An 11,573-nucleotide genomic window follows, 5' to 3' on the forward strand; every position below is an offset into this window, starting at 1 on the left:
AACAATATTTCTGCTTCAAACTTGTTGGGTATCATCCAAAAGGATGATATGTGGCACATCATATCCCAAACACTCTCCTAGAACTGCTGAATAACTTTTAAAGGAACATTAACATTGATAATATGCCATTTTAAGCCTGCCAAAAAATGATTGTGGCCTATATCTTCTTAATGAAATACTATTTCTGCTTCAAACTTGCTGCATGTCATTCAGATGGGTCATATGTCAAATATTATATCTCAAACAGTCCCTTAGAACTGCTGAATAACTTGTACAAGAACAATAACACTGATAATATGCCATTTTCAAGCTGCCAAAAAGTGATTGTGGCCTATAACTTGTCACTGAAACAAAATTTCTGCTTCAAACTTGTTGGATATCATCCAGAAGGGTTACATGTGACATATTATATCCCAAACACTCTCCAAGAACTGCTGAATAACTTTTAAAAGAACATTAATACCGATAATATGTCATTTTCAACCTGTGCATAAAACGTCAAATTTCAAAAATGTTGTAATTCAAAAATAATACAAAAAAAGGATAATGGCCAAATGGAAACAGGTGGGAGGAGATCTACTTAAACACATTAGGAACACCAAGTAATAGGAAAGAGAAAACAAACGGTAATAAAAATATCATTCCAATACAGCACTTATTAATTGAAACGAAAACCAAAAACAAATAACAATTACATCCAATTAAAGAAGAAACCACCAGTTAAAATAAACTAACAAATAGACCAGAAACAGGGGGTATAGGGGAAGCTCAACACCAGTAAACCATGGAACAACATATATATTAATTCTTTGCATACAGTAACTATGCTAACATGTTTAAATGTCAGTTTGAGTTTTCACGTAGAACCAAATGTTTTGTTTTGTTTTGTTTTTCTGGTGGGGTCAAATGTCATGTACTGTATTTGTCCACTTTGTGAAGGAGGGGGGGCTGGGGGGGGGCTCTTCAACTGGTGGGGGAGATTGTTACACCTTGCAGGAGCTTTCCTCTCCTCAGGAACTCTCTGCAGGAGGGGGAGATACAGGAGAGGTGGAGGAAGATCTCAGCCTGGGCGTCTATTGTCTCATGTAGTCTGGAAGATGAGTGGATGGTGGGGTGGGTGCAGTTTTCTCTGTGGTGGGGTTGAGTGGACTGTCCCAGGCTCTGTGGGGCCGGGAGGCGCTGCTGCACTGGGCCCCGGTCTGGATGGGCCCCCTTTCCCTGGCGGGTCGCGGAGTATGGGGGTGCCTACTGAGGTCAGCGGGGGAGCTGGCCCCAGGGAGGGGTCACTTGCCCCTCCCTTCCTTCCCTCCCCATCTCCAGCTGCCTCCCTCTTCCCGCTCCACCACAACCACCCACACATGCAGGGCCTTGGAGTAGGGGTATGTCACCAGGGTGCAGAGGAGGCTATGCGCTTACCTGCTGCTCTCTGGCAATAACCATCTTTACTGCTGGACGGACTAACCAAAACAAAATTACAAATCAATCAAAAGAACGACAAAAAACAGCAGAGACAGCACATAATATTGATCAGTTTCCCTGCGCACAGTCGATCTAGGACTTGATCAGTTCTTCTATTAAAACTCGTGGTCACAGACAGCATACCGACTCGCGCCCGAGTGAATTAATCGCCTCTGGTTTTTCCCACAGAAGAGCGCTAACTTCACCCCACACACCCATTTTGTGTGTCACTGGCAGCTCAACATTTTGTAATGAAACAGATCCTCAGTTTGATGCAATAAATCATTTTATTGTCAGTTCTGCATGAATCTGACAGTTTGAGTTAAAGGATACCAAAAACGCTATCATAAAACAGTTCATCCGATTACAAAAACAAACAAACACAAAAAACCCACTAACTAAACCCGACAATGAACTTTTTCTTTTACAGTGTAAAACCACAGCATGGATCAGATCCAGGCACTTCAGAATTTTTAGAGATTGTTTCCATCTTTCAAATTGTGCAAACACTTGACAACAGCAAAGATAATAAATCTATGCTTCTGTGTGTAATAAATACTGAATCTTATGCCAATCTTATGTCCTACATTTGTCCTCTACAATCACATCAATCACTTCTGGACCTCAGTTGAACCTCTGAGATTGAACAGCACCAGAAACTCACAGAAAACACACATTCACTTAGTTACAGTGTGAGATTCGACTGATTTCAGGATTGAAACAGGAAACTGATTTTGAAATGTTCTGCCTCATCACATGAAAAACAAAACGGAAGACAAATCTCCCAGCTAGCTCTGAATAAATCGTCAATCCTTTGTCATAAGAGCAAAATTCAAGGTCACATGACTGAAGAAAAACTCTAGGTTTCTGCTGACAAGACAAAAATTGTGGAAAGTGTTTTGGTTCAAACTAGATGTTGTTCAGGAGGAGGAAGTGAGGATTTCTTTTTAACATTTTCCAAAGATTGCAAATGCAAGCATCACAACAAAATTTAAACCAAAGACTGCCAGACCAGGACGTTCTCTACTGACTTCATTTTTCTTCCTTCCATCCTCTGTGAGTCCTCCTGACTGACCTGCAGGTGAGAAACAAACATCAACAACCAGGAAGCAACTTCACCTCTGATCACACACACACTCAACTCTACTCACTCACCTGGAGGATCAACAACTCTCAGGTAGATTGTCTTGATGAGCCTCATGGGTTCTGTAACTCTTTGGATGACACGACACTCGTACGTTCCAGTGTCATTAGTCGTCACATCCTTCAGAATCAAAGACACGTCTCCATCCTTCATCTGTCTGTCCTGCAGATCCACCCGGTTCTTAAAAGATGGATGCTGCTCTCCTGGAACAAACTGCCCATCCCGGCATACGAGAACATGTTGTGACAGATCAGGTCTGCTCCACTCTACAACTGGGATGTTGCTATTTGGAGCTTCGCAGGGCAGAGTGACGTCCTGTCCAGTTGTGATGTTCATTTCTAAAGGAGATGAAACAATATGGAATATGGACAGTTTAAAGAGGTCGGCAGCACTGATCATCATGATGAGCTACAATAGAGACCACTGATTCCTGCTGAACCAGAGAAATACAGCACATTCTTGATGCTGAAATTTATCACACTGCTTTAGGTTTTTTGTTTTGTTTAACCTCCTAAAGACCCGAACTCTTCCATGGCGTAGATTTTTAATTTCTCCTTTATATTTGGTCACATTGGGACCCGGTGAATGTAAAAACAAAGAATTACCAGATTTTTTTTTTTACTTATTTTTGTTTTTAAGAAAAATAAGAGCCACATATGAGGATATTCGTTTAAAATTTCAAATCAAATCACTTTTATTGTCACATCACATGTGCAGGTACATTGGTACAGCACATGTGAGTGAAATTCTTGTGTGCGAGCTTCACAAGCAACAGAGTTGTGCAAAATACAATAATGTAAACAAGCAAAATACAAGAATGGCTACATCTGAAACTAATAAATATATGTACAATATATAATAGTATATGCATTTCTGGATGTGTATACTAATATTTTTCTACGTGTGTGTGTGTGTGTGTGTGTGTGTGTGTGTGTGTGTGTGTGTGTACGTACACACATATTTTACAAATTAAATAGAGTAAACAATAAATAAAATATATAAAATATACAGAGTTGAGACATGTGCAAAACAGTGACGTTACTGTACAGTGTGTAGTGTATAATAATGTTAAAGTTCCAGTAGTGAAGCTGAGGTGTCTATGACGTGTTCAGCAGTCTGATGGCCTGATGGAAGAAGCTGTCTCTCAGTCTGCTGGTACGGGACCGGATGCTGCAGAACCTCCTTCCTGATGGAAGCAGTCTGAACAGTTTATGGCTGGGGTGACTGGAGTCCTTGATGATCCTCCCCGCTTTCCTCAGGCACCGCTTCCTGTAGATGTCTTGGAGGGAGGGAAGCTCACCTCCAATTATCCGTTCAGAGCACCGCACTACTCGCTGGAGAGCTTTGCAGTTGTAGGCGGTGCTGTTGCCATACCAGGTGGTGATGCATCCAGTGAGGATGCTCTCAATGGCACAGTGATAGAAGGTCCTGAGGATGCGGGGGCTCATGCCGAATCTTTTCAGTCTCCTGAGAAAGAAGAGGCGCTGCTGCGCCTTCTTCACTGTTTTGTTTGTGTGTACTGACCACGTAAGATCCTCAGCCAGGTGTACGCCAAGGAACCGGAAGCTGCTCACTCTCTCCACAGCAGCGCCGTTGATGGTGATGGGGGTGTGTGCTTCTCTGCACCTCCGGAAGTCCACTATCAACTCCTTTGTCTTTGCGACGTTGAGGGTGAGATGGTTGTCTTGACACCAGTGGGTCAGGGCGCTATTTCTATTTCAATAGAACAGTAGCAGTATAATGTCCTTATAAGTGGATATCAGGCCTTTGTAGAGCAAAATTCAGTATTTTGGTCTAAATAACCCAAAATGTGATGTCCAGGTCCTAAGAGGTTAAAGAAAAAATTTTTAAAAAAATTCAGAAAGGGTTTACGGCTTTCTCCCTCTTCATTTGGATAGGCTTTAAAGTGACTGGCCACATTATCATTACTTCATTTTTTTAAACAGGTTGGCTCTGTCATGAACTGGCTGTGTGGAGGCAGATGAGGACCCAAACGCAAAACTCACAGAGACAAAAAGCTGAACTCAAAATCACTGCTTTATTGCAGGCTTCACAAAGAAACAGAACTAAACTGGGAATGCTAACAGAAGACCGAGGGAACACAGAAAGACACACAGGTTCAGGGAGGAAAGATTGACGATGCGACACAGAACTGAGGGAGACATGCACATAAATACACAGAGGGTTAACGAGGGAAGTGGGAGCACACGGGAAACACAGCTGACACAGATAATCATAACAAGACACGGCAGGAGTGAGGAGTAAGTGAGTAAGTGAGGAGTAAACAACGCTGACGGAAGACTGTCAAAGTAAAACAGGAAGTACACAGAGGTGCAGACAGGAGGAGAGAGAGAGACAGGAGAGCACAGGCATAGCGGGCTGGGGAAACATGGAATAAAACACAAGGAGGGGAGACGAGGGCTCACAGAGGGTAACCAAATAAGGAACATCTTAACTGAACGACCTCGGAACCAATGCATAAATAAAGAACAAAATACAAAACACACAAAAACTAAGAATACTGGGCCAACATGGCCCAGGACCATGACAGGCTCAGTGAGTTTTATATCCACAGTCTTTCTTCCTTTTTGGTTACAGGACAAGAAAACAGATTGTAGTTTACAATCTGTTTTTTTTTTTCCATTTGTATTTTAACTGGTCACATTTATTCCACTTTGTCTTCCAGATGTTGGCAATGTCATCTTCAGACCTCAATGGAAAATATTTCACCCATCCATTTTCTTCCAGTTATCTGGAATCGATTTGCAGGGGCAGCAGCTTGAGCAAGGAAGCCCAGACTTCCCTCACTTTGGCAACCTTATTGGAGAGGATGAGAGTAGACACAAGGTGTTCTCAGGCCAGATGAGAGATAACATCTCTCCAGCATGTTCTGGGTCTTCCTGGGGCCATGCCCAAAACACCTCATGGAGGGGGTAATTATTTAAAAGTAGTAAGTAATTAAAAGTAAAATCTAATTTAAAAGTAAAGTAGTAAGTATTTAAAAGCTCTATGAGTGCTCAGCAGAGGTGGCAAAGGTACATATATTTTGTACTTAGTAGAAGTACAACTACTAGTGTTAAAAATACTCCTAATACAATAATAAAACAATATTATTAGACAGTAATACAAACTTCATTTCAGTCTAAATTTGAATTCTAATATAGGTCCTCTGCTTGAATCAGTGAGCAGAGTAAAAAAAGAAAATAACTAAATATATATCTCTATTATCTGTTGTCTACATTGCAGAGGGTGACTTTGCCTTTAAACAGTGAAATGTTTACAGTCAAGAGTTACAGTGGATTCACCAGCTGGGGAAAACTTAAAAATCTGTCTTAATTTGGGGAAAAGAAGCATGACTCAGTAATTTCCATTGAGAGCTCCAGTAGATTTTCTTAGTGTACACACAGGCTGTGATCAGCTTACCTGCTGCTCTTTGTAGGTGTACACAGCTGAATTCAACCAGATGTCAGCAGATGTTTCAGGAGTTATCCTGATTTCCATCCCTACTGACAGACTGCTGATCCTGTCTTTTTTCTATAAAGTTGTTATGAAGGTGGAATTCAGTCAATGAATCTTAGCATCATCAGCTAAAAATCACATTGATCTCTGATAAACTCTGTAACATAACTCTGACCATGAAACCACAGCCACTGTGCACCAGGCACGCCTCTTTCCTGATGGGTGCCCAAAATGCCCTTTTTGTTGAGGCAAAAGTATTTATTTGTTTGTTTTTTTTATGTGTGTGGGCGTGCGGAGTCCTGTCTGTGCGCCTCAACAATAATATATACTATTAATCACAGTTTGCTAAATAAAAGGATCTGGCTTGCATCAGTAACATGATCACATTTAACCAATGATCCCCCTTGACAGCAGAACGTGCTGGTTACGAGCTCACAAAGAGCACCCGCCCTGTAGCATTACAGGGCGCGTAAAGTTACAGGGCTTTTCCTGCCTTTCTGGAGGGATTATAAAAAACGATCTAATATGCATGTCCACATAATTATGCATTATTATAATTATAATATATTAAAAAACACACGCTGTATTTTAAAGAACATACATTAAGAAGCAGATTATATTAGATTTATATTTTAAATAAGACAAAATTTGGATTTTACAACAGTAAAATGATTGTATCTGTTTAAAAATGTAATAAGCTTTGCCCTGCACAGAGTGGATAGTGAAACAAATGGAATCATCATAAATACATTATTTCATATTTATTACTTCCCCCCTCCTCTTTGCTTTATTATTGTAGCTCTAGTAATAAATAATAATGTAAGGATTCTGGATCAGCTCCATGATGCCCATAGTATATACAGTATTCTGTAGAATAATAAATAACACAGTTAGTCTGCCTCAGTTTGTTTAGCAGCATGTTTAACAATATGAAAAACATAATGTCACATTTACAGACCCAATATCTGATTGAAACACATGAGGACTTATCTGTGAGGTAGAAAAAAAATGTCTTCACACTAGTGAAGTTAGCTCTTTTTTTCTCTCACTGTTAAATCCAATCATTAGACCCTCTCAAATGACCGAGCTGTTCACCCGATCTCTTAAAAAAAAAAAAAAAAAAAAAATCCGGAGCCAAGCCACCTTTAGAAAGAAACCAATTTCCACTGCTTGTATCACATCCGTCTTTCTGCAAATAGAGCTTGTGGCTATGTGAGGGTAAGGAGTACACTAACTCAGTCAGTTCCCTTATTTAACGACTGACACACACACTGACACACACACACACATACCTAAGCTTGACATTCACACACTCACGCTGCAGTGAAGGGGAATAAGGGGGCTCTTCCTGCGGTTTGCTGCCCGAAGATACTTTGAAAAGCAGAACTACAGCAATTGAACCACCAACTCTGTTTTTATTATTATTTTATTCTGTGATAATCTGTTAAAAAAGAACAATGAATCCTTTTTTAGATGGGTGAGTGATTGCAGATCACCACATGATAAGCTGCTCATTATTTTGACAACCAGCTCAGTCCCGTTTCAGGTAAATTACATTTTCTCTTTACTGTCCTGTTATTCCTGCAGAGGGTTTGAGCTGTCTTTATATATTCTATAAAAGTAAAGGTGATGATGCTCACAACTAAAAATTGTCTTTTGGCGTTATCAGTTTTGGCCGCGAAACATGTTATAGAAAAGATAAATCTCCTATAGAAAACCTGGAAACTGTTCCGATATTCCTAAGATGTAAACACTTTCTTGACTCAAAGAGGAAAGTATTCACAGCTTACCTTCAGAAGCAAAAACGCAGCCAAACAGGAGCACAGTCCACATACACCTGCTCAAAAGAGCCATGCTTCCTAATCGTTAGCTGTCTCAGTAACATGTAAAACCGCAGCCGGACTTTTCTCTGACAACTCTTCGTTCCTCCCTTTACAAGTGCCGCCTGGGGCGGTTTCACTGACCTAATGAGCTCCGCCTATTTCTGCAGATAGAAATGAACTTCGTACTAGCAGCTGTGCATTAATCAGTCCATCCAATGTGCAATTGCTACTTCAACCAGCTTCGCTGATTTCATGTTCTTGTTTGTTGAGGACATGATCTAACCATGTAAGGTCAAAATAGGTTAAGCACAACTTACCTCACCAATGATCTCCTTCCATCGTGTGTAAAGTCGCGCAGTTTCATTAGAGGCTTTTACCTAAGTTTGTAGAGTTTCTACTAAAAGTTATCAAACAGGCTCTGAAGCTGCGTGCAGCTGTAACACTGCCTGGGAAACTCCCAAATGTGAAAGCAGCTCGATGGTTTTAGTGCTGTGAACAGGAAGGAGTTCAGAGTAAAATGTTGAGCAGCTTCTTGTTACCGGAGGCTGAAATAAAGCCACAGCCACAGCTCTGCTTTTTTTCAGCAGAGACTAATTATGTCTCTAGGGACCTTAAACTGATGTTAACAAAGTTAATTTTTATTTCTTTTAACCTCCTTTATTCTGGATTATCTGGATTTTCATGATCTCAGATATAACAGTATTCACAGCGTGTTTTTTTTTTTTTCATTTTCATTTAATAAATTCACAGTAGTGATGATGGAGCTCGTTTTCACTTCTAACCTCATACCTACAGTTTTTTTTTTCCTTTGACATTAAAGCTCAAATATCAGATTGAAACCATGGGTATGGGGCAAACTGATGCTCCACTGCTGCCACCTACTGGCTCTTATCATTCTGTGAGTGCTGTCTTTATATACAGTGCAGTGGCTACTTTATTAGGTACACCTTGCTACTACTGGGTTTGACCCCCTTTTCTCTTCAGAACAGGCTTAACATAGAGCGTTAAATTCACGCTTTAAAGGACACTGAAGGTTAAACCCTGAAAAGAACATCAGGTGTGCACCGAGGACAGCGTGAGCCCTGACTGACAGGTGACTACACCATGAAACCTGCAAAGAAAACAAGAATCATACAAACAACAAAAAGAAACTCTAAAAATCACTCAAAGACAAGCTGTGGCTGTTCAAAAGCAATCTGACAGATGTAATCTGCAAGATAGAATTTAATTTTTGCACCACAATATAACTTTGCATATATATTTAAGTTATATTTAATACAATGCATCATAAATACACTTATTTCAAAAGTGTATTTATGATGCATTGTTTCATATACATCCATACATGACTTGTATTTTTTTCATTAAAATCAAAAACAATGAAACATACAATAAAATGTGATCTGTCTGGAAAGACATTATTAAAAAAGGTTATGTATTAGGATTGTCAGTGGTGTCCCCAGTGTTATGGCCCTGGGTATCGTAGTGAGTGAGACCGCCTTTCTCTTCAAGCAAATCCAAGAGTGCCAGGACCCACTGACAGTCGGCTAGCTGGAGACTTGTGCCTCCTGTATGCGGATTGCAGTATGTAGCTGCCGCAAGCGTGAACTGCTGCAAATTGTAGACCACCTTAAAGTGCAGATCCCTAAAACGCTCCATAAGAGTGGCCTGAAGGCACTGGTAATAGACAAGTTGGTGGAGAGTCCCTCATCTGCCTGAAATGCCTGTGGTCTCTGGTGAGATAAGTCGAACTTCCTTGTGTGAGGGGGACCATAAAATGGTTCAGGTATGGATGGTGTGGGAGATGACCGGGGAAAGATGCCCCGCACACTCTCTCGCTATGATCCCCTCTTCTCTGGAAGTTCAGAAGCACGGGACGGGGCCCGGCTAAAGGTGCGACCGGCACGGCTCCATTTGGAGGCTGTGGAGAAGACCCAGGTCAGGCGAACTCAGCGTTTCAGCCATGAGCCTCATTTGTCTCTGCTGATATTCCAGGTTCCGCCCCCATGTCTGCTACCACATGTGATATTACTAAGTGCATTTCTCTGGTGCCTGCATTTAAGGAGGCTGAGATGGATTCTTTTTTTGCAGCATTTGAGGAAATTGCTGGTGATTTTCAGTGGCCTAGTGAGATCTGGCCCCTTTTATTGCAATGTAAATTAAATGGCAAAGCCCAGGGGGTGGTGGTCGTGCTTTCTTTAAAGGACAGTTTGGACTATTCCAGTGTAAAATTGGCTGACTTCTTTAATAAGTTGCTTGAAGATGTTTCATCCAAGAAGCTTCTTCAGTTCTAGGGTCAAATGGTGGAGAGTCCCAGATTTAAGCCCTGTGGGAGGTTCCCCTCAATGAGCGACAATGGACCCCATAATGATCCTCTACCTAATCACACGAGCCAAGGTCACAATCAGCCAAGGTTTCTGGTGAGCTCATTGTGAAACCTAGCCCACCCTATCATGTGCTTTTCTGAGATCAAAAGGCCAGTGGCGTGTCTAGAAAATTTTTGTTGGGGGGGCCAGTTGGGGCACAGATTTGGAGAAGGGTGGCAGATGTAATTGGCAGATAATGTTAAAAACAATTCTACCAACCGTTAACCATAATTCAATAATCCTATAAACCTAATAACCGAATGAACTTTTAACTCTTATTAGAATGAGATTTTAACCACTACGGTGCAAAGTTTTTAGATACTGCGTTGATAAAGTACAAGAGATACAATCAGTCAGTGTTTATTCAGCAGTCAAGGACATCAATATTTGCATAGTATTTTTACTGACATGTAGTGCACATATGTTTTGGGCAAAAACATTTTTGAATATTAAAATACGAACATTTTTAACATACAATTGGCAAATTAGCCAATGCCAATGCAAAACCAATGCCTGTTAAAAAAAAGAAGATAATCTTCTCACAAACTGGTGTTTGATTTTGAAACAGGAAACAAGTGGAGAAACAACTGAAAAGACTAACATTTGAATAAAACCTGAAAGCAAATAAATACTTTCTATGCTGCCTTATGGTAAACTTTGGTAATATTGATAAAGAACAACACTGGCTGATGATGAAATACAGTCAGCTGGCATGGTGACACTGCCAGTATTAACCTGCAGGGCTGGACTGGGACAGAAAATCGGGCATTTTGACTACAGACCGGCCCACCAGGTATTAAAGCCATAAAGACTTTGACTGAAAACAAACCCTGTTGTGACAGTGATGTACAGTCTTGTTGGTATATGTATGATTTCTATACATTTTACGTCAGATAAAAACTTTGGTTGTAAGATTTAGATAATTATTTAATAAAAGCTAGACATTTTAAATGAGAATAAGAAAGAAAAGTATTTCTTTGTGCCCCCCTCTCCCTGTTAATGCCCTACCTGGCCCCCTGGCAACACTTTGCTAGACCCGACCCTGCACAGTTACCAGCTGTCAGCTACTTAGAAAAGGATCCTGGTGTTATTTGTCTCTCAGAAACAGTTCATAACTTCCCTTCAACTCATTCATGTCACCTAAAAGGTAAACCTGTTTCTCCATCACCTGTTCTGCTCTGATGATTCAGTAAGGACATCTCCTGGTTTCATCTTCATGTTTCCCTCTCACCACATATACAAACCGACATCATGTCCAGCAGCTTTACAGCTGTGGCTCCAGCAAACATCAGCTGATACTAGAAATTAATATTAAATAAATTC

The 11,573-nt window shown here is 40.7% G+C and overlaps 1 protein-coding gene across 2 annotated transcripts; it reads right to left on the minus strand.

Moving 5' to 3' along the window:
• Positions 1–1,732: 1,732 nt before the first annotated feature.
• Positions 1,733–7,954, minus strand: LOC146578803 (myelin-oligodendrocyte glycoprotein-like). Of its 2 annotated transcripts, none has more exons than XM_085269130.1 (3): positions 7,852–7,954; positions 2,614–2,940; positions 1,733–2,528 (listed from the first exon to the last, which is right to left on the minus strand). In XM_085269130.1, exons 1-3 carry the CDS (start codon positions 7,913–7,915, stop codon positions 2,491–2,493), a joined length of 429 nt encoding a protein of 142 aa, XP_085125256.1. In that variant the 5' UTR covers positions 7,916–7,954; the 3' UTR covers positions 1,733–2,490. The 2 variants fall into 2 exon arrangements, with proteins under 2 accessions (XP_085125256.1, XP_085125255.1); XM_085269129.1 differs by having other exon boundaries at positions 1,733–2,533.
• Between the last annotated feature and the right edge of the window lie 3,619 nt (positions 7,955–11,573).

This window comes from Mchenga conophoros, linkage group LG3, assembly GCF_057382185.1.
Source record: "Mchenga conophoros isolate Kocher_MC1m ecotype Shallow Benthic linkage group LG3, M_conophoros_male_GT1.1, whole genome shotgun sequence".
Lineage (NCBI taxonomy): Eukaryota > Metazoa > Chordata > Actinopteri > Cichliformes > Cichlidae > Mchenga > Mchenga conophoros.

Coding starts and splice junctions, on each gene's coding strand:
- LOC146578803 (XM_085269129.1), bottom strand. CDS start 7,915: ATGGCTCTTTTGAGCAGGTGTATGTGGACTGTGCTCCTGTTTGGCTGC. Junction 2,941..7,851: donor CTGCGTTTTTGCTTCTGAAG/GTAAGCTGTGAA, acceptor CATCTCCTTTAG/AAATGAACATCACAACTGGA. Junction 2,534..2,613: donor GAGAGTTGTTGATCCTCCAG/GTGAGTGAGTAG, acceptor TCTCACCTGCAG/GTCAGTCAGGAGGACTCACA.